The 23,995-nt window shown below is 39.2% G+C and overlaps 1 protein-coding gene across 3 annotated transcripts in view; it reads right to left on the bottom strand.

Annotated features, from left to right (window-relative positions):
• LOC143856331 (Galactose oxidase/kelch repeat superfamily protein) overlaps positions 1-20,044 on the bottom strand; it is a 60,712-nt gene extending 40,668 nt beyond the window's left edge. Inside the window, exons 1-4 of one of the 3 annotated variants that reach the window (XM_077366536.1) lie at positions 19,498-20,044; positions 17,882-18,031; positions 17,377-17,544; positions 5,622-5,774 (exon numbers count right to left, since the gene is read on the bottom strand). In XM_077366536.1, coding sequence (XP_077222651.1) covers positions 5,622-5,774; positions 17,377-17,544; positions 17,882-18,031; positions 19,498-19,693 — 667 coding nt within the window. In that variant the 5' untranslated portion in view covers positions 19,694-20,044. The remainder of the gene's footprint in view (positions 1-5,621; positions 5,775-17,376; positions 17,545-17,881; positions 18,032-19,497) is intronic. The other 2 variants (XM_077366528.1, XM_077366541.1) reach the window with 2 other exon arrangements.
• Between the last annotated feature and the right edge of the window lie 3,951 nt (positions 20,045-23,995).

Genomic DNA, 23,995 nt, shown 5'->3' with positions numbered 1-23,995 from the left:
CGGTTTCTGGCCGTCCCAGGCCGAACAGATTTTACAACTTCGATTTCTGGCCGCCCCAGGCCGGACAGACGGTTTGGCCGGACAGATTTTACAACTTCAGTTTCTGGTCGTCCCAGGCTGGACAGACGGCTTGGCCGGACCGATTTTACAACTTCGATTTCTGGCCGTCCCAGGCCGGACAGATGGCTTAGCCAGACAGATTTTACCCCGTTTATCCCGGTCAGCCCCAACCGGACCTCTTCATTTCGTCGAGCCATCCCGAACACTGGCTCGCTCTACCGTTCAGGAACATCACTCCTCGTACTTCCCCAAATCACTACAATGACTTGGAGAACTGGGGGGCAACTGATGGGGTATGAAAAGCAACGACCAATTGGCTGTCGACACGTGGCCCCGGAAAGGCCCATCACAAATCCAGCATCTGCCCAGGGGTAATCCGGTAATTACCTAAGAGTAGGTAAACCTAAACCCACACAAGGGCCGACACCTGTCCTGGGGTAGGTAATCCAACCACCCCAGGTCTCCCTCTATAAAAGGCCTCTCAAGGCTCAAAGCAAGGGGTAATAACTTCGGAACCACCACTCTTAAAGTTTTGGCTCTGCACTTCTGCTCATACTGACTAGAGTGTCGAAGGGCCCGTCCGGAGTACGACTCCGGGTTGGTCTTCTGACCTCGTGCGCTCTTGTGCAGGGCTTCATTCCTTCACCTCAGCCCCTTGGGCCCACCAGATCAACTCTTTCGTCACTGTTGTATCTGTTACCAATTTTAGGCATAACAGTGCTTATAAAGAGTACTTACATGATAAACATAGAAATAAATCAAGACAACTATGGAAAGAGATAACACTAGAATATTCTAATCTAACCTAATCAAATCTACTTTCCTAATCTCTCTTGCTTGCCTCTTCTAATCCGCTTGGCTAATTTATCTAGTTGCTTCATTTAGCCAACTTACCCAATCTACCTCCAAGATGATCCAATGGTTAGACTTTCCCATATCAGATCTAACAAATCTTAACACGCCCCCTCAAACATATATAGATTGAAAATCAATATACGTTTGCTCACAATAAAAATTCTCAAATTGATTACAAGGAAATGTCCCCAACACATAGCGACATACTGCCGAATCTTCTAGTGTAACACACATCAAGTTGATGAAGAAGGTCCATTAACGATGATTGATGCTTCTTGCCAAATGTACGTCAATGCTGGTTGCCGAAAGGAAGCCACAATGGGCTAGATGTGACTCAAGGCCTCGATGGGCGAGTCAACATAAAACGGGTCACAATGGACCAATGCCACAATGGGCAAAGAGATGGATCGACTTTTGGGAACGATCCACAAAGAAGCTTAAGACTCTCTCAGGCACACACTCCGTAGGTCCGAGGCACATTATCTCAATAGATTGAAGCACCTCAATTGAGTAGAGTAGCTACTATTTCAGGCACGCACCCCAAAGGTCCGAGGCATATACCTCAATGGACTGAAGCACCTCAACTGAAATACTTTGGAAAAAGATTTGAAAGAAAAATAAGATGGAGACAAACGACAACTATCGGCTTAAGGAAACAATTATTGGCAAACATCAAAGTCATATGAAACCTTTTAAAAAGAAATGAGATAGTGTGTCCACAAAGAGGGGTGCAAATATCAAATTGGGGGTCTGTATTTAGCAAAGGAAGAGAGTGGTGTAGAGATTAAAATGGATGACGCTAATTTCCATTCCCTTTCTCTTCAATGGGCAACACAGAGACACATGTGGCACTTGATCATTTCCATCACCGCTTGCACGAATACTTGGATGGGTGTAGTTAAATTTCCCAAAAAATGGCTGCAATGAACAAAAAAAAAAAGATTCAATATACTTAGCTTTCTCAATGCTTCAAGCCCTTCGGCAGAACCTTCTTAACGAAAAGACTAGGGATGGGTCTCAACTTTTGTAAACAGACAAATCATAAAAAGGTGAAGAAAATGGTCGAAAACCAAAATTGAGATTTCTGACTGTGTATATGATCAAGAGAGAAGGATGGGAAGGATGGCAACATAGAAGAGGACTACAAGGGCAGCGAGCAAAAGGCTATGCAAAATAACTGAAGGGTTTATGGTAGCCGGGCGGACGGCCGGTTAGATCGGCCGTCCGCCGGAGAACGAAGCGTGAAAGGGTGTATTCAAGGCAAGGTCGGATCGACCCGCTCTGATACCATGTTAAATTTTGGAGAGAAGATTTCACTAATCTTGAATACCTTGGACAAATTACAAAGACAATTGATGGTGCTTATAAAGAGCACTTACATGATAACCATAGAAATAAATCAAGACAACTATGGAAAGAGATAACACTAGAATATTCTAATCTAACCTAATCAAATCTACTTTCCTAATCTCTCTTGCTTGCCACTTCTAATCCGCTTGGCTAATTTGTTTAGTTGCTTCATTTAGCCAACTTACCCAATCTACCTCCAAGATGACCCAATGGTTAGACTTTCCCATATCAGATCTAACAAATCTTAACAGTTCTCATCTGCAAAAGCCAAAAAATCTTCTTCTTCTTCTTCTTCTTCTTCTTCTTGCAGATTGTGGAGGATGAGAGAAGAAGACATGAAAATAAGAAAAAAGAAAAGAAAAAAACTGCAAAAAACTAACCTAAATGGTGCAAATCACGTCGTTGAGGGATTCCTCTTCTTCTTTCGTGTTGGAGACCCCTCTCTCAGTGGAAAAATCTAACTGTCGAGGATGGAGGGTTTCTCCGTCTTCTCGTTCCCGTAAAATCCAGTGAAGCTCCCATAATAAAAAAAAAAACCTAAGTTTTTAGGTTTTCTATTACAAGAATAGGTAAATGGGTCTATATTATATATTGATATATTCACACCCCCTTTAGTTACTTGGAACAGCCCCTTTAGTTAATCGGTACAGCCCCCTCTATTTGAATTTAAGTGTTACGAATTAACACATGACTCGTACGAGTTCTGTTTTTGAGTCGAGTCGGTGTGACTCGTACGAGTCTTGCGCGCCAGCGAGTTGACCACACGAGTTGACTCAAAAACTTGTTGACTCGACCCGACTCGTACGACTCGACTCGTGACTCGGACGAGTTCGACAACTATGCTCATGAATATGATGTATATAACTATATATACGCCCAAACTATGGCAACAACCCTTAACTACTACAAGTAATGTCTAAACTACCCTAATACATTATTCAACACTCCCCCTCAACCTGGAGTGTATATGCTATGGAACTCCAGCTTGGTACAAAGAAAACTACGACAAACAACTTAAAATAACAAAAATACATAATCTCATACATACATCCAGCTTGGTATAACACTCCTCAAGCTGGTACGGTGAATACATAAGGAAAGCATAATAAGAGATAACGGCCACCATTAGAGTATGGTTGTCGAGATCTGCGGCCAACAAAAAGGGGTAACTCCCCCTGAAGTAGCACTACGGTGAGAGCAGTCACAACCGAGTCTCCTCCTAAATGAGAACCTGGCAAATAAGTCTGGAACCACGAAGGATCGAATCGTGCAACTCAGCAGGGGAATAGCAATGATCCATCTAGCAACGGCGAAGGATTACGAGCACGAACACCAACTAAGCAGCACCACGCTAATAGAAGATAACCATCGATGGGGAAACCATCGGAGACAAGGTAGATGGGGAAACCGTTGCCTGGAGAGAAGAAGAGATAAAGAAGATAACTAACCAACGATGGAGAAACCATCGTCTGGTGACAAGGTTTACAGCATGAACATCGTCGCATGAAGACAAGAAGAAAATGAGAGAAAAGATAAACCAACCAACGATGGGGACACCATCGTCTGGAGACTAGGTCGACGACATGAACATCGTCGCCTTAAAAGAGCCAACCAATGATGAGGAAACTATTGCCAGGAAAAGAGAGGTCGACGGGAAAAGACCGTCGACTATAAGAGAGCCGACCAATGATGGATATGGAAGCCATCGCCTGGAAAATGAGGGAGAAGATAACCAACCAACGATGAGGAAACCATCGTCTAGAGACAAGGTCGACGGCATGAACATTGTCGCCTGAAAAGAAGCCGACCAATGATGGGGACACCGTCGCCCGGAAAAGAGAGGTCGACGGGAAAAGATCGTCACCTGTAAGAGAATCGACCAACGATGGATATGGAAGCAATCGCCTGGAAAAGAGGGGATAAGTTATAAAACCGAGAAGACAAAGACTGACTAGGGAGCACAACAACACTCCCCCTGTGGCGAAACTACACGAGCCCGAAGATGACAAGACAAAGAGGAAATATCAAGACAGACGAAGAGATAAGGCATAAAGCCGGACCACACGAAGAAACATGAAAAGAAGACATGAAAAACAAAAAAGACAAAATAATCACCAAGGGGACGAACAAATAACATAAAGAGAAGACGATAATACTCTCCCTCAAGAAAAGGCAACATAACAACATAGCAACACTCCCTCAAGAAGACAACAATATAACAACACTCCACCAAGAAAAGACACAAAGAACTACATGAGAACACTCCTAAAGTTGAAGGCCAAATACTGGGGAAAAAAAAAGGCAATCAAGGCACTGCATAGAGATTGAAGAGAGTAAGAGTGCGAGAGAGAGAGAGCGAACATAGAGATTTCTCATAGAAATTGTTGAGAGAGAGAGAGAGGCGGTGGTGATTTACAGCAAAAGGGAAATGGATGTTTTTTTATCTTCATTTTGTTGAGATTACGGCAACCCAACGTTGTGCGCAACTGCGCAGAGAGAGAGAGATTTGGGGTTATGGCAAACCCAAACCCTAATTTGGGTTTTGTGCAAATACGGAAAAATGAGAGAAGATATAGAGGGAGAGATTGCCAAAGAGAATTTAGGGATTCTATGATAGAGAAAAAGGGAGGGTTGGCATGAATGAGATTTGCTAAAAAGAAAAAGAAAACACGCCAAAACAAAGAGAAATGAGTAGAGAATCGATTTGAGAGAGATTGTAGGGATTTGAGGGGGGAAATGTTTTTCGAAAAACAAATAAGATGATTACGGCAAACCAAAAATAACGAGAAAGAGAGAGAGAGAGAGATAAGGGACCGAACGGCAAACCAAAAAAATAACAAAAGAGAGAGAAGAGTGAGATATGAGACAGCTCTTCTTCTTCATTTCTTTCCCTAGGATCTTTGCTCCGATACCATGTTAGAAATGAGGGGTTAGAAAGAGAGGAAGAGGAGAAGTGAAGGATGGAGGGTCTCCACTAGGGAGCTCCTCATGAATATGATGTACATATACTCCTCATGAATATGATGTATATATAGGCCCAAACTAGGGCAACAATGTACAATGACTATAATATCCCTAACTACTACAAGTAATGTCTAAACTGCCCTAATACACTATTCAACAATATCGATGAAATATCCTGAAGTATCCGAGTATCATGTCGTGTCAAACATGGTAAGTTGGTCCACGAGATCCAGTTCATGAAAGTATGAATCTTAAAACTAAAAATTTAAAATGAAAATTTTATAAACCAAAGAGCTTAATCTCATTCAGAAAATAAATTCAACAGAGAGCAGTTACAACCAGAGAATTTCATCCATTATCACTTAACAATATGCACAAACTAAAACGGATACCTGCATCAAGAACATGGACATCAGAGAGATAATAATCGGTTGCGTCTTCACCACCAAGGACAATTATTTTGTTCTTCCAAGATGAACAGGTGTGGCTATCACGTGCAGAAGGTGGGGTGCCAGATGTCACAGCTCGTTTCCATACTAAGCTCTCTGCAGGCCAAATAAAAAATAGTCACTAAAGATGGTTGCTTCTCTAAATGTCCCCACTAAGGCATTAGGAGACATTACAAGCATGGTTTTAAATTTCGGTTTCGGCGCCTCAGCCGAAAACGCACCGAAATTTCGGTGGCAGTTTTCAGTTTTGGTGGAAATTCTAGTGAAAAACTTATAATTCGGCCAAATGTTTTAAATTTCAGTTTTGGTTTTAAATTTTGGTCCCTGCCGAAATCCAGATTTCGACCGAAATTTAAAACCATACGTGCAATTGTGTATTCTGGATAAAAGCCTTTGTCCTTTACACCTAAACAAAGATAGATATATTGCACTTCTAATACAGCATAGTCTCCAAACAAAACACAGAATATGGTAAATCTAAAACAATATAATTGTTTAAACTATGAATTTTCTTCAAAATTAATAGAGAATATTTATTTTGTCATCATTGAAATCATTACTCAATGAGAAACAAAAGCAAATACACAGGTAATGTTATCATGTTGCAAGAAGCAGCTTGCTAAGGGTAGATTACCCAAATGGTAGCTACTAGTTTTATTGTTTCACTAAGGGCACTATTGTAATTGTATTTTTTTAATGGCTGGTGCTGTTGTAATTGTTCATTATGAACTGAATAAATAAATGATAGGAAGCCCGCACATATTTCTTTTTCTGTGTCGAAAGCAGATAAAAGCTCCTTGGAAGTTGTTACGTGCTGAGGTCCTAAGTTTACAACATCCGAACCAAAGGAATGAAGATTCATGGAATGTGGAGGTCTAAATTGTCATGATAGGAAAAAAAAGGTAGGAATTTTAGAGTCCTTTAGACTAAAATTAATGGCCAAAAGTGAAACCTAGCGATGTGGTGCTAGAGACTAATACAAGTTGATAGCCAGAAGAAAAAACCAATGCCTCGTGTATGTCTGTATGTCCCCGAGCCTGATCTACTTTTCTAATTTTGTTACAGATAGGTGTCTTACTTTCTGATGCAGTGCCAACATGGCAGCCACATCATGCCTAGATGGATTTGGTGGAGTTCCAAGGTTCATTCCCACATTAAAGCTTCTGACCGATTTTCAACCACATTTTTGGTCTAGTAAATGGCAGAATCATGAAAAGTGGTAAACTAGAAAGTTGTAGGTCTCTTTGAGATCTTTCCAACAAGTATTTGTGCTCAAAAATTGGCCCGGTGGTTAGAAAGTTATGGCAGTTTTAGTGGACTGTGTCTGTGGGTTCCCAAAACAGTCAAAGTTAGTGAGTTCCAATGCAATTAATATTATGTAAGTCCCTAAGTTAGCTAGTGGAGAAGGTCGAACGAATTTTCTTTGGTTTTCTTTTATTTAAAGGGTTGGAATCCATCTTTAGAGGGGATTTTGGATGTCGATTAACTTATGTAATTGATGGAATATCAATTGGGTTGAGCATTGCTCCCATTCTCTTCTTCTTCTCTAACTTGTGTTCTTGAGTTCTATATTTTCTTCTTCTTCCCTCTTAAGCACCCACATTATCTGGTATCAGAGCCAACGTTACTCCCTTGGGCTAGCCTCGATTTGATTTTCATGGCGGCACGAAGAGGTAGAGGAAGTCGTGGTAACCAAATGATGGAAAATTTGAGAGATGAAAGAGATGATGAACTTCAAGCACTTCGAAGACAAGTTGAGCAACTTACCATGCGTCTTGAATGCCAAGAGGCTCGTAGTGAGCGTGTGGATCAAGCCGTGGAGGTTCTAGTGATGAATCCAATGTGAATCCCTTTGCCAATACTCATGAGGAGGCTAGGTTGGGAAGGTTCTATCGTGATTTCGACACCGTCAAGATTGACTTATCGGAGTTTCATGGTTCTCTACAACCCGAAGAGTTTCTTGAATGGCTTGGTGCCATTGAGAAGTTCTTTGATTATAAAGAGACACTCGAAAGCCAACGTGTGAAGCTTGTGGCTACAAGGCTTTGTGGCTACGCTTCAACATGGTGAGATAAAGTTCAAGAGATGAGAATTCGCAAAGGAAAGCGTAAGATCTCTTCTTGGGAAAAAATGAAGTCAAGGCTTAAGGAGAAATTTATCATGGAGAGTTTGAAGTGAACTCGTGGGCGAGTTCTTTCTCACCCGGAGATAATGATGCAGTGCCAACATGGCAGCCACGTCATGACTAAGTGGATTTGGTGGAGTTCCAAGGTTCATTCCCGCATTAAAGCTTCTGACCAATTTTCAACCACATTTTTGGTCTAGTAAATGGCAGAATCATGAAAAGTGGTAAACTACAAAGTTGTAGGTCTCTTTGAGATCTTTCCAACAAGTATTTGTGCTCGAAAATTGGCCTGGTGGTTAGAAAGTTATGGCAGTTTTAGTAAACTGTGTCTGTGGGTTCCCAAAACAGTCAAAGTTAGTGAGTTCCAATGCAATTAATGTTATGCAAGTCCCTAAGTTAGCTAGTGGAGAAGGTTGAACGAATTTTCTTTGGTTTTTTTTTTATTTAAAGGGTTAGAATCCATCTTCAGGGGAATTTTGGATGTTGATTAACTTATGTAATTGATGGAATAACAATTGGGTTGAGCACTGCTCCCATTTTCTTCTTCTTCTCTAAGTCGTGTTCTTGAGTTCTATATTTTCTTCTTCTTCCCTCTTAAGCACCCGCATTATCTACCTGCGGGGGTTTTAATTTCATCTCGAAAAATGGTTAGACTTCCCCTAATCCTTGAGGGCTCGACCAGTTCCCCCTTTCCACAGAGTAGAATTAGATCCCAAAAGTCTTCACAAAGAAGCTCACCACAACCGATTGTCGATCTTATGCTATATTGAATGAAAACTTAGAAAAAATATTGAACAAAAAAATCTTAAAAACCTTCTACCTTTTCATTTGGGCTGATTTATTTTCCCTGGTCTTTCTTTTCCCTTGTCTATTAGTAGTCTTATAGAAAAGCTCAATTGTAGCATAACCATTTCTCTAATCACCGTGTTATCCCAGAACCTGAGCAGAGAAAAAAATTTGCAGTGGGTTTTCTTTAGGAATCTGAAGGATGGGACATTTGATGCTATCCTCGGTTTACAATAGGTTGGAGGACTTGTACGTTTCTTAGGTTGAAGTGGATAAACAAATTTGGACAGCTCAATGGATCTTCTTAGTTAGCTCATTTTTCAAAATGCTCCCAGGTGGAAATTTGCATTCTGGGAATAGAAATCGTACATGGAAGGTTCTTATATCCTCAAGATTTCAGTGCTTTTGTTGGATAGTGGGGGTAGGTAAAATCAAAACTTACGATCAGCTAAAGAGGAAGAAGTTCCGACTTGCTAATAGATTTATTCTTTGCAAGAGTGGGGACGGATTGGTTGATCATATGTTCATTCATAGCTAGGAGTGTTTGGAATGCTGCACTAAAGTGGTTTGGAGTTCTTTGGGACCTGCTTCATGGTTCAAGACTTTGCCATCTTTGGGGCAAAGGTAAAGTCATCTGGCTCATGACTCCCTTTGTGAAAATTAGGCCCTTATCGATTGAGGAGATCAAGAGGAAGGGATGGCCACCTAGAAGAGGGAGAATCACGAGGAGTAATTCTCCAATGAATTACATCCCAAGAGAATTGAAAATCAAACTCAAAGTTACCTTTGAAAATTCCATAGTTTGTTATTCAGCCATTACTACATTTGAACATTTCATAGTTTACAAGCATTCCATAGTCTGTCCATACTACATACATTTAATAAACAAAAAAAAAACCTCAAGTATTTCATACATATTTATTCAAAACGAGAGTTCCAGTTCCAATCCAACCCAAAATATACAAAATTTTAAAATTTCAAGATCTCCGAATATAACTAAATACAGTACCAGTATGTATTGCATTCACGGTCCTAAATGAAAGCAAACAAAAAAAAGTACTTAGTTTTGAAATAAAAACATATATTCAAATAAAAAAACATAAAAACACGACAAATGATCAAACTAATAAGCTACATTGCAACTCTCTTTCCCTAGTCCACAGAAGTGTTTCCTCTTACAAAGCTGGATATGCAAGTTTGTTTTAGTACGGGACAACAAATTGACGGCATGTTTGAACTTTGAGAATGAGGGGATCTTGCGCTAGGAGTCGGCATCAAAGCATGTAAGGATGGTGTTTCATCATATTCTTCTCTAAAATCATATGAAGAATCTATGTAGTCATCAAGTAATCCCCATCTCAAATCCTCTAGTTGAACAATGGAATCGTCTATACTAGTATGTTCTGGATCAATGTCTCGCTTCTTAAAAGGACCATCCTAACAAGTTTTCATGAAGTAGATTGGAGGCGAATATTTTAATGGATGAAAAACCAATTTATCATCACGCAAATAGTGCAAACTATTTCTAACACTGAATAAAAGAATAAGTGCACCATTTTCGTTTAAAAAATCCATCAAAAAAATAAGAAGAAGAAACAAACAAGAGGAGAAAAGAAACGGATGTTGCCGTTAAAAAACCCTTACCAAGGGAAAATCAATTTGGTTTTGTTCTTATGTCGTTACAAACCCAAACGGATAAAAGAGGAAGAGAAGATCAAAAAACAAAAGTTTTCATTAAAATCCCATACGAAAAAAGAGGAAGATAAGATCAAAAAGACAAATTAGTATAAAAAATCAGCAAGCAATGAAATGAACACTACAAAGAAAAAGAAGAGAACGAAAAATTTGTCCTTACTTCCTGGATGGCTACTTTCAATTTTTTTGGGATGGCATGGGTCCTACAAAACCGTACCCATAAAATCATCCTTAACTGGATGGGAGCTTACGATGGGTGTCAGGGACAGGTAATGTGGTTGGCCATCCCCTATGCCATTTTGCCATTTTATGGCATATTTGGTTGGAGCGTAACGGCAGAATCTTTCAAGACAAGACCTGTTCTTGGGAACATGTCCTCATGAATATCAAACTTTCTATAATCGCGCGGTACCCTGCTAAGGTGGGCCTCCCATACTCTGTTGGTGATATATTTCGACGTTGGATCACGGTTATCTCCGAGAAGAAAGGATCTGTTAAAATTACTCCAAAATGGCAAGCCCCACCGCTTGGCTTCTTTAAACTTAATTTTGATGGTAGTTCCATGGCCAACCCGGGTAGGGCGAGGATTGGGGGGGCTTATTAGGGATGCAACGGGGCGCACGATCATGTCTTACTCTGGGCCGGTCAGGATATGTGACGCGAATGAAGGGGAGGCAAGAGCACTACTATTTGGACTGGAATGGTATGCTAAAAACAACCTTGGGCGACTGATCGTGGAAGGGGACTCTTCAAATACCATAGCATGAGCAGTAAATCGATGTAGTGGGCCATGGAAGTTGCATAATATCTTGGATGCGGTTCGTGACCTGGTCAGTCTTATCCACCCACAGATTTATCACAGACGGAGATCGGCTAACTCTAGAGCCGACGAATTGGCGAAAGCTGGCGTGGATTTGACTGGAACTAGTATTCCTGTTTTTTATATGGCTGAAACCTGAATTTTGTGCTTTGTACTGGTGGGTACCATCAGGTTGTAATTTGAGCTAATGGGGACCTCTTGTCCCCGCATTTGTATTTTCTTGCTTACTTATGGGAATAAAATTATGTTACCTTTCAAAAAAAAATTGTCCTCACTTCTCACCAACGACAACTTGATTGTCATAAACCCCTTCTCATCAATGAATGGTATCAAAGATATGACTTACAAACCCATCATTGCTCTCCTTCATCTCTCTTTTCTCACCCGATTATCACAACAGCAGCAAAAACAGCTATTTTTGTTGCAGAAAATCACAAAGGGTTGGTGGATTTTGGTTCTCTTTGCTCGTAAGTGCATCTCTTTCTCTCCCATAGGTCGCCATTTCGGGTCACAAGCGAACCGTGTTTGGGGATCACGAGTCAAAAGGCGAGGTAGCAACCCTGGTAACCATAGTCGGGAGCAATGTCAGGAGATCTAAAAGGTGGTGATGTCCAAGGCAAGGTTTAAAATTTCGGTTTCGGTACCGGTTTCGGTACTTGAAATTTGTACAAAACAAGAAATGCATATTTTATTTAATATTAAATTTCAGTAAAATATTAAATTAATATTAAAAAAACAGTTTTTTTGGGTCAAATTTCGGAAAACCGAAATTTCAGCCGAAATAAATGATTGTTTCGGTTTTGGTCAATTTCGGTGTCGGTCTCCACCGAAATCCGAAATTTCGGTCCGAAATTTCAGATTTCGGTCGAAATTTTAAACCAGGGTTCAAGGTTGCCAAAGCGAGAAGCGAAAGCGGGAAGCGAAGGCTCTCAGGAAGAGGGAAGCGTCGGAGAGTTTTTTTTAATTGTTAAATATTTTTAAAAAATAAAAAATTACTAAAAATATATATAAGAAATAATTATATGAACCAAATACTTAAAAAAAATACTTTTTATTAAAAGATCCAACATTTACTTAAAGGAAAATCACTATCAGCTGAAATGCCTTTGTTGACCAGTGCGTTGACAAGAAGAAAAAATTTTAGAAACCAAATTATGAGATTTTTTTGTGGGACTTTCAAGATTTGATAATGTTTGGGCATGATAGAATTTATGAATTATTAAACTTGGAAAAATACCCCATCGTTTGGAAGTTAAGATTTTGACCCAACCCGTTTTTCTCGAATTTTGTACTAGAACTAGAAAGTCTTATATCCTTTTAGATTTGGGTCTTGAAACTATTTTTAATAGATTCAAATAGGGTTCTTCCCTTATTTACATGTAAATCTTAAGTACTTAAATGACTTTACATGGAAATACTAAGAAGAGGAAGAGAAGAGGACCAGCAAGAGAAAAGGAGGGTAGATAGGAAACGTGCTTCCCATAGAGTGGGATACGTGTTTCCCATAGAGTGGGAATCGCATTTTCCACGTTTCCGAAACGGGATTCCCAAAAATCGGGGAATCGAAAAGATTCCCGTTTCCGAATTGATTTTTAGGGAATCGAGATTCCCCACTGAATAGAGATTCCTACTTCCTTGGTGATGTCAACCTAGAGGTTGTTGTATTGGCAGCTTGTTGGAGTGGCTCTCCCATTGAGTATTCTTATTGAACCTCTAAGGCCTCTTCCCCATCAATAACATATCACGGGAAATATATCAACACCCGACTCATCTGCGGTGTCCAAAGTAGAAGCAGGAAACGCCTATGGTAGGTGGGAAACGTGTTTCCGAAACGGGTACGAAACGCTTTTTGAAAAATGGTAAAACGCCTGTGAAACGTATGTGAAACGTTTGTGAAACGCGTTTCTTGGAATTTTAATACTTTTAAAGGGTATATTTAAACCCCCTTTAGTTTTCTGTGAACAACCCTATCTAGTTTAAAGATAAATACACTAAAGAGGGCTGTCCTTATCAATATATGTGTTACCATCACATTTATGTGTTTCACTAGCGTTTCCTTTAGGTTTCACGTACGTTTCACTAGCATTTCATTTAGGTTTCCCAAACGTTTCCCTTGCGTTCCCCAAGACGTTTCCCAATGCGTTTCACATGCGTTTCTCTATCGTTTCCCGTTTCTTGTTTCCCCTTTGATTTTTTCACGCGTTTCACGTTTCCGTTTCACGTACCGTTTCCCATTTCCCGTTTCCCGTTTCCGTTTCCGTTTCCGTTTCCTGAACTGGCAACTATGGTCCAAACTATAATGCGTGTTATCAATTCCTTGTGAAACTATTATGAGATTTCGATAAAACCAGAAAAAGAAAAGAAAAATGTAGTAGGCAGCTAGAAATACAGCAAGAACTATACATTTTTGTTTTGTGCAAAATTATTGCAATTTTGGTGTGAAAATGGATAACAACAAAATAATTTAATGGATTGAACATTTTTTACTTGAAAAACAAAGGCGCATTTTAAAACGGAAAAGTTGTTCAAACTTCATTGTAGTTTAACATGAATATATACGTTAACTTGTTTCGTTTTTTATTTTTTGTCATTAAATTATTAATTTTCTTATATTCTCACCTACTTTCAAGTGGTTTTGAACTTTTTCATTTTCCCCTGTTTAAAAATAAAAAGAAAAAACATTGATTAGAATTTCTTAAAATGAAATTTGAGAGTTGCTCAGCTGAGTTTAATGAGTCAATTGAGCACCTCTTCCCATGGATTGCTGCCACAAGAATAAATATCAATGCCTGGATGACCCAAAATAGTGGCGTTCACCAAAAGAAGAAAACGTAGCATTCCACAAACAAAACATTGAGAGAAAATATATGCGGAAGAAAGATTTTTTTTATTTTTTTTAAACAGCTACAGCAGAAAGATATTGCAATCAAGTTCTTCAACTTTGCTCTCAAAGGTAATCCACCCGGCCCTTTTGACGAGGACGCGGAAGATAATGAAAGGTGTGGCAATTTGGGGCTAGCAACTCTGCGAGCAAGGTGCCTCATTATTCATATTCATGCAACAAGCTACTTTTCCTCTATCAATGGAAACCCAGATGACTCCTCCCTCCCACCTTCTCATCTACCTTCACCTTGCGCCAGCAAACTAGGGACAAGCGGAAGGGACATTCTTGCCATAAAAGGACTTCAAGTCGCATAACGAAAAATAAAACAAAGTTGAGCACGAGGTCAGGGCACCAGATCCTCCATACAATGGTCCCTGTTGTTGATGTGCCCAAGGGATGGTTTGGATTATGAGTGCATGTTATACATGTATTGAAATAGTGCTCCCTGCCCAAAGAAGAAGGGTGTTTTACACTAATTTCACATATATAATTTACAAAAAGTGAACGATCTTAGGTTTCAGGATCAAATTTCAGATTCTTTAGAGAATGTTCTTATCATTGGCATCAAAATTTTGTGAAACTGGGACAACTATGGCATTTTTTACCCAAATTAGGGGAGCTGTCCAAAGAAGGCACCCCGAAATTGACACAAGGACGGAGTACACCCATCCTCGGAATAGCCAGTAGCATCTCTGGTATCGGGGGTTTTTAAATGCTTAATGCTGCATACCATGAATTAGCATGGTCATGTTTCCTTTTCTAAGATAACACACCAAAAACATAATGCATTCTAGTCAACAATTGCCAACTCAAGGCTGGGGCACTAATCAGGCTACCACCACAATAATTACAGGATTGTGGCTCAACCTAGGAAATCAGACATCCCGATTAGCAAAAAAAAAAATGAGACTCCTCAACAGCTTAATGAGTTTGAGACTGAACTCAAAACAAATGTGTATATTGTTTAATGGCTATAATCTACTTCGTTCAGAAGAATACAAGAAGTTTACAGGGCCGTTTGGATACGCAAATTTTAGAATCTTGGATTTCCTCAAAATCATAGATGGGAGACGAGAGAAGAAGGAGACCAGCCGTCGTTTTCTAATTTCTCGCCCTTCTTTCCATCAACAACAGAGTAGGAGATCATCCCATGTTTACAGGTTTTAGAAATGTCAGGATGGGGGAGAGGTTTCTAAAACCTGGATTTCTTACTTAAAGTCCAAGATTCTAAAGAGAAGCGAACGGACAGTCTCCTTCTTCTCTTATCTCCCATCCAGGATTTTGAGGAAATCCAAGATTCTAAAATCCGCGTATCCAAACGGCCCCTACAGTTTTTTTGACCGTAATTTTTAAAAAGTACTTAAACATTTCGTGCTGGAAAAATAGAAGAGAAAACAATCATTATGTAGTCAATTTACTGCAAGAGGAATTGGTTGATAAACAGCCCCCCCCCTCTCTCTCTCTCTCTCTCTCTCTCTCTCTCTCTCTCTCTCTCTATATATATATATATATATATAGAGAGAGAGAGAGAGAGAGAAAACGGTTCCTACACACATGTGTAGATAAGTTATCTACACACTAGCTTAAAATACAGTGGGGGTCCACATTGTTTGGGTGATCCAAACCATTCATTTTTAAGGCCCTCACATAGATAGTGTGTCCACAAAAAATCAGATTGAATGGGGCTAAGCGATCTGCCGAAGCTGTGGGATGTAAAAATGCATCGGTAGGGGAGCGTTCCGCTTAGATGGAAGCTCCCGCGCGAGCAGGGGATCATCCTAACCATTCGAACTGTGGAGGCAAAAGATGGACTAATTTGTGAAGGTTTAAAGACATCCATTTTACCTCCACAAATCGTAGGGTTGGGATGATCCTATGGATCTGATTTTTTGTAGACACCCTATCTATGTGAGGGCTATATATGAGAAAACGGTTCCTACACATATGTGTAGAGAGTTCTCTACACACTAGCTTAAAATACAGTGGGGGCTCGCATTGTTTGGGTGATCCAAGCCATCCATTTTAAAGGCCCTCACATAGATAGGGTGTCTACAAAAAATCAGATCCATAGGATCATCCCAACCCTACGATTTGTGGAGGTAAAATGGATGTCTTTAAACCTTCACAAATTAGTCCATCTTTTGCCTCCACAGTTCGAATGGTTAGGATGATCCTATGGATCTGATTTTTTGTGGACACCCTATCTATGTGAGGGCCTTAAAAATGAATGGTTTGGATCACCCCAATAATGTGGCCCCCACCGTATTTTAAGCTAGTGTGTAGATAACTTATCTACACATATGTGTAGGAACCGTTCTCTCTCTCTATATATATATATATATGAGAAAAGTGTAGCTACACATACGTGTAGCTAACTTAGCTACATTGACGGCTTAAAATACAGTGAGCCCCACATTGTTTGGGTGATGCAAACCATTCATTTGATGGGCCCTCACATAGATAGGGTGTGCCCAAAAAATCAGCTCCATAGGATCATCCAACCCTACGATTTGTGGAGGCAAAAATGGACGTGTAAAAACCTTCACAAATCTGTCCATTTTTGCCTCCACAGTTTGAAGGGTTGGGATCATCCAATGGAGCTGATTTTTTTAGCACACCCTATCAATGTGAGGGCCTATCAAATGAATGGTTTGGATCACCCAAACAATGTGGGCCCACTGTATTTTAAGCCGTCGGTGTATATATATATATATATATATATATATATATATATATATATATATATAGAGAGAGAGAGAGAGAAAACGGTTCCTACACATATGTGTAGATAAGTTATCTACACACTAGCTTAAAATACATTGGGGGCCACATTATTTGGGTGATCCAAACCATTCATTTTTAAGGCCCTCACATAGATAGGGTGTCCACAAAAAATCAAATCCATAGGATCATCCTAACCATTCGAACTGTGGAGGCAAAAAATGGACTAATTTGTGAAGGTTTAAAGACATCCATTTTACCTCCACAAATCGTAGGGTTGGGATGATCCTATGGATCTGATTTTTTGTAGACACCCTATCTATGTGAGGGCCTTTAAAATGGATGGCTTGGATCACCCAAACAATGTGGCCCCCCACTGTATTTTAAGCTAGTGTGTAGAGATAGGAACCGTTTTCTCATATATATATCAGGCAATCAAAACGGAAAGCCATGGACCATGGAAACAAGAGTACTACATATAAAAAGGCAGCTGATCATCATGGATGCAGACAACATGATAAAATTGTTAAAGAATACACAGTTACATACTCCAAGTGCCGAAACAAATTGGCTTGTATGTGCTACCTACTTTCATGCCAAGTTGTTCAAGGTAGAGCAAGAACAAAGAAATTAAATTCAACAAGATAACTAGAAATAAGGAAGTTACCCGTATCCAATATGTAAAGATCATTAAAATACACTTCTTCTGGGTCATCATGGGATTTCCCACAGCCTCCAAATATGAAAAGCCGTTTGTCAACAAGTGCCGCACTATGTCCTTCACGTGCATCTGGCCCCTCACTGCTTAAGCTTGGCAACATCCATGTATTGGATGCTATGAATATGCACAAACTTGTTAGCATTACATAACAATCTTTAGAATTTGGATGGAATAAACTACATAAAAAATAATGAAGGTACATGACCCACGCCCTACTTCCATGGAATGGATACTATTTTAATATTTTTACAAGTCACAAGCAATTAATCTAACTTTTGTCACCATAACAAACTGAAAACTAAAAGAGACAAAAGAATCAAGAAATGCAACAACATAATTTTAAATTTGCATTGATTTTGTAATATAACAGAAATAGTCAAAAAGAAAGAAAATGGATAAGGAATTGAAAAGAATTGCATCATCAAGCAAACATGCAAAGAAGAAAACTTACAAGTATCTAAAATATGCAAATCCTTGAGTGGGTTCTTTCCATCTGTTCCACCAAACACAAACAGGTTATTTCCAACAGTGGTGCAACTGTGACTATCCCTTGGAGAAGGTGGAACACCTTTCACCATTGGCTTACTCCATGTCTGCTTCACTGCATATGGATAAAAATAAAAATAAACCCAAAACGCAGAGAACGAATGCCTAAATGAAAGGGTAGATATTCATGAGACAAGCAAAACAAATCTCAAGAAAAATCAACAGCAAGATAGCCAATGTGCCAAATAAAATCATAAAAAGAACTCAAAATGACCAGGCATACATAGAGATTTTTTTTTCGAATGGTAAGTCATATATAGAGATTGAAAACACAAGCACAAAAAATAAACATAAATAAAAAGATAAAAAAATGTGATGGATAGACTGTATACCTGCAAAATTTCAACGCCCCAAAATAAAACTAATCTAACATGTTCGACAACTGCAAATGCATCAAAGATACTTCTAAAAGCAGGCTCTCGGAAAGTAAAGGAATATTCAAGGCCAAATAAAATATAAAAAACCCATGAAGAGAAAGCCCAAGGAAACCCATAATTTCAACCACAAATTTGCGCCTACAACATGGACACCTTTAAAAACTACAAAAACGAAGCAATGAAAACCTTAAAAGTTAAAACAGAGCATAGACACAATCTTCAAATCATGAGAATCAGAAAAGCATGAACAAGAGATTAAAGCAATGCAACTTATCATTATTGTTACGTGCCTAGATAATTCCACTTAGGGTAGAATAAATTAGTTTATATTTTTTTATAACCCATGGAATTTTATCGCTAGTTGCTTAGTTTGGATACGAGTCATAGAGATGAGAGTTATCTAGATTGGCTAGCGTGGGAGTTTCAGGGCAAATGGTCAAAGTGGGTTTTCTAGGGCTATCATCTCGTGACCTAGCTTCCTATTTCTCTGGCTCACTGAGAACAAACCGCCAGAAGTTGAGGAAGATACGGAGAATCAGTAAGCTCAGTCAGAGGATGATAGATCTCCTCGAACCTTAGGGGCATAAAATTCACTCGAGTTATCTGCCCGGACCGCATTTCCAACCTAAAGTCAAACCTATGTGCTTGAAATCTGTTTCTTCGCCATCGGTTCACTGTCAGGTCATTAGAATTTGGATCATTTGAGTCATTTGTTTTCCCTTCCTAATGTGTCTCAAGGATAGGGATGGTTTTTATACTTAAATGTATCATCTTTCTTTCCATTTAATAAACCGGTAGAGGTCCCCACCAAACCCCAGCTTACCTACCAAAAAAATAGCATATAAAATGTCTTTTCAAATTAATGAAGAATTCCAAACTCAAAACTGAGTTTCTGCAGGTAGAGGAAAACTGACCATTCCCTCAAAGTGGGTCAAGAGGCTGATCTTCCCTCTAATAAGAACATCAATCACGTTGTGAACCCTAACAATTATTGGCATGCATCAAATACACTAACATTGACATTGTCAGAAATAACAAATGCATCAAACAAAACCCCAACAAACAAGCTAAAAAATATATGATGCAGATTCAAAACACAACAATAACAAAAACCCTAAAAAGAAGCAAGTTTTCCAATACCCACTTGTGTCATAGACATGAACATCGTTTGTCTGGCAGTTATCTTTGCCATAACCCCCAAAAACATATAGAAATCTCCCTCCTTTAATGGAATTGCATGTGTGCCCCCACCTCTTACCAGGCCCAAAAATACCTCCTTTTCTACCAGGAGATTTCTCCTCCCTCAATCTCCTGTTCAGCTCCACTTTCTCCCATCTCATTTTGAGAAAGATTAAAAATCAACAGCCTAAATAAAACTCAAACAAACAAACAGAGGCCCAGAACTCAATCAGAGATCAGCTTCTCCTTTCTCTAAGTAATATGGGATTTTGAGATCAACACAAGATCCAACATTTCATAAATATAGTAAAAAGGAAAAGAAATTTGGGGGAGGAAGATGGAAAATGGAGTAAATCAAGAAGGGGTTACAATAAATGGGGATGAAAATGGAGGGTTGGGAAGGTAAGCAGTGGAATTATGATCCGTTTTGATGATGGTACCTCTGGAATACAGTGGGACTGACATTTATCTTCTTTGTTTGTGACATTTGTTAGGGGCGTTATTTTAAGTGCAGCGGCATTTTGGTCATTTGAGAGTACTTGGGTCATCTTCTTAGTTAGGGGTGGACATGGTTCGGGTCCAAGGTTCGGGTCCAATCCGAAGAACCGAACCTAACAGGCCGGTTTGGTTCGGTTCGGTTCTAGAAATTGGTGGTTTGGTTATGGGTCCCAAATTTGGGAACAATGGGTTTTCGGTTCGCTTCTAGGTTTGGGTTCCTGAACCCAGAACCGAACCGAACCGAACCGAAAACATTTGAGTTTTGAGGAAAATAAAAGGGGGTTATTATGACATCAAAACGTAGATAACAAAACAAAGTGGTGCTGATATCATTTTCCTAACTTTTGCTTCTTTTTTCTCTTTTAGAAATAAAACCCCAGATCTACTATTGCAATTTGCTAAGAAAAAAAGAAAACCCAGTGTCATGTTATATGAAAATATCCGAGTAGCTATAATTCGGCGGGAAAATTATGTTGGAGAAATTGATCTGACAAATTACACCTTGAGGAATGATAAATTCGAAGTGAGCATACACGTTGCTTGTCCTTAAGCAAAAAAAAAATGTTGGGTGAACCCAGAACCGAACCAAGCCAATCAACTTCAGTTCTGGTTCGGTTCTAGTTCCTAATATTGGGAACTGATTGGGATTGGTTCGGTTCTGGCCCACTCGAACCATGTCCACCCCTAATTTTAATCAACTTAAGGCCCTATTTGGATTGCAGGAATTTTCTGGAAAAGTTTGGAAATGAAAAATATTTCTAAAATTTCTGACATTTTTTACATAAGAAAAAGGTTAACTTGAACAAAACCTATTCATTTTTTTACCGGAGGGACCTTCAATTTATGGCAACATCCCTCTAAATTAGCCATAACCATATCATTCGGAAGAGGAAATTTGTTCATCCTCCACTTCAAATTACTTGTTTGAAAAAGGGAAATGATATCAACGCTACCATTTTTTATAAGATACGCAAAGCATCTTATCGTTTAGTGGTTAAAGGGCTGTCAGAAGAATATTTCGGTTCTCAAAAAGCTATTACCGGTCATTAAATACTAAACGACAAGATGTGTCGCACATCTTTATCAAACCATGGTATCGCTGAAATCATTTCCCTTTAAAAAGGCTATTGATTTTGGAACTACCATGTTTTGATAATTGCACTAACTCATCTTGCATTTTTATTATTTGAACAAGTGTTATTACAGTTTCCACCTACAAATTGTTACGTGCCTTGATGGGTCCCGCTTAAGGTAAAATAAATTAGTTTCGACTTTTCTCTTTAGTTGTTTAGTATATTTAGGAGTCTTAGAGATAAGGGTTACCTGGATTATGGGGTTTTTGATAAATGACATGTACGTAACCTTTTTTGAATCAACGAAAATTTATCTCAGAAATTGTGTTTTTGCACAGAAAGGAGACCCTTCCCTCAAAGTGGGTCAGGAAGCTGATTTTCCCTCTAAGAAGATCAACCATGTTGTGAACCGATTTGGGTTCCTAGCACAATCCCTAAGAAGCCTAGTAAAAAAAAAGGAAAAGACAGGCTGAGTTTGTGCAATTAACAAAACATGGTAGTGCGAATATCAATATTATAAAATACTAGGGTTGCTCTAATCATTTAAACAAAATATTAGAAGGTTCAATATGAAGACAACCAGCTACATAAATGGCTCCTTGGTCACGCCAGTGAGTCCAAATGGATGAGACCATACCAATATATGGGGGGTGTTTCACACCATTGGTCAGTTCAAATGACCATCTTCTCCCGTTCAAGTAAACAACTAACATGTTACATGCCGAAGAGTCTGGTATTTCTTGATAACTATTGGTGAGATTTTTCATATTAGTTAGGATGCTAGTCGTGTAAATCAAGAGTAATAAGTTAGAGTCCATTATGTTAGGAGATATTAAGAGCAATTAATTATGAGTGTCCATTAAGTTAGGATTTTCCTATTCTTTCTCCTACTTTTATGCAAGTGTATGTGTAATGTTCCTTTTTAGGAACATTGATCAAGTGTTGTGGACCGGGTGGATGTGTAAGGATCGGGCTATGTTGGGCCCTTTTTGTGTATTTGAGCATCTTTCGTGCGGTTGGATCGTATTGAAGTGGCCCACTTGTGGGGACATTAGAGTGGGAATCTCTCTCTAGAATGTGGGCCCACGGGCCATCTAGTGTCCAAAGGGGCCAAGAGATGGGACATATTTTGTAATATTTCTTCATTGGGGAAGAAATGATATTGGCACCCATGTATGCGTGAATTGAACGTGTTTGTTGCATTGGATCAAGAAGTACATGATCATGCAAGGGCTTCTTTGGCCAATTTCATCATAGACATGAAATGATAGTGGCACCCGGTGTGTCCATCCATGGGCAGCACTCTCTTGGTTATTTTCTAAAGAAGGGGATCGAATTGATAAAAACACCCATATGTTTTGGGGTAGGTGTAATTAGGCTATAAGTAACAAATGGTGAAGGATGAGAGTATTATGCAAATTTCAACTATGTTTCTTTGATAACCAAAAACATCACACAACTAGTGAAGTTGTGCATGTTGGTGAGGGGAATGAATAGAACATTGTGTTCTTTCTCCTCTTGCAACCGGTGCAGTGAGCATCATCTACTTCCCATGTGAGCAAAGTGCTGTGAGCATCTTCGTCTCTAAACAATTCCAATCATTCCCCCCTCTCCGCCATTCCCTTCATATCCCCCTCTACCTTATTTGTTTGTATCAGTCCAATTGCTACTAAGAATGACAGATGATCAATGCATTCCCAATGTATGTTATTTCATGTATTTTGATGTGAAACTGTGTAAATATCAATCATGAAATGTGCTGATATTATGTGACCATTAAATCAACGTGACATTGCCCATGTATTTTGTAATTTTCCAAGCAACATTGAGTTTAATGGATATGGGAATCAAATTCAACAGTGGTTTTCTCCTCTATGCGTTGGGTCTTTGAATTTATGCAATCATGCCCATGTGAAGAAGAAAGGAACCAACCTAAGGTGGCCAACATACCCCTCTCTATTCCAACTGTGAAAAGGGCCATTACAGTATGTGAGATGCAAGTGTGGCTCTTAATGCATAAAGAGAGAAGGAATTATCAATAAAGGTAAGCATAAATTTATTCAAAAAATTGTGTTTTATGCACAGAGGAGGATTGATCCTTCCCTTGAAATGGATCAAAATGCTGATCTTCCCTCTAAGGAGATTAAATCCGTTGTGAACCGTTCGGGTTTGTAACAAGTTGTATCAACGCCGTTGATCTTATGCCATGGCTACATATAGAGAGATTTGGTATTCCATACGTGATGATCTTTGCAAGATTTTTTTTCAGAATTTATGGAAGAACAACGACAATTTTTGGAAGGCCTAAACAAAATCACCATGCTGATCAAGGAAATGCGGGAAGAAAGAAAACTAAATTTGAAAAATGCTCAAATTCATGCTGACGAAGATGATTTAATTGAACACCATGCCAAGGCTCGTCTTGATTTTGTCGACCCATTCGATCATCCCATCGCTTCAAAGAGCCGCTTTGAAAAATCATATTTTCTTCCGCCTTTGATCACAACTGATTTCAAGAGTGAGATTCGAAAGATCGTGCTCACTATTTATGAAGAACATGAAGGCATGGCGACAATTACGGCGTTCACCAAAATTGTACTTGATAAGATTTGGGATCCAGGTGGAATAAATCATTTTTTCCAATAATCCAACCATGAGGACGAGGTTGATTTCAGGGGGGGGAAGGGAATGTTACGCTTCAAAGAGTCTTGTATTTCACGATAACTACTGATGAGATTTTTTCTATTGGTTAGGATGTTAGTCGTGTGAATCAAGAGAAATAAGTTAGAGTCCATTATGTTAGGAGTTATCAAGAGCAATTAGTTAGGACTTATCAAGAGTCCGTTAAGTTGGGGTTTTCCTATTCTTTCTCCTACCTTTATGCAAGTGCAC

The sequence above is a fragment of the Tasmannia lanceolata genome, unplaced genomic scaffold (genome assembly GCF_043159265.1).
Source record: "Tasmannia lanceolata isolate RefF3 unplaced genomic scaffold, GAP_Taslan_0.1 ptg000003l, whole genome shotgun sequence".
In the NCBI taxonomy this organism is placed as follows: Eukaryota; Viridiplantae; Streptophyta; class Magnoliopsida; order Canellales; family Winteraceae; genus Tasmannia; species Tasmannia lanceolata.
Note: the sequence above shows the minus strand (reverse complement) of the source record. Positions and strands in the feature narration are given on the sequence as shown.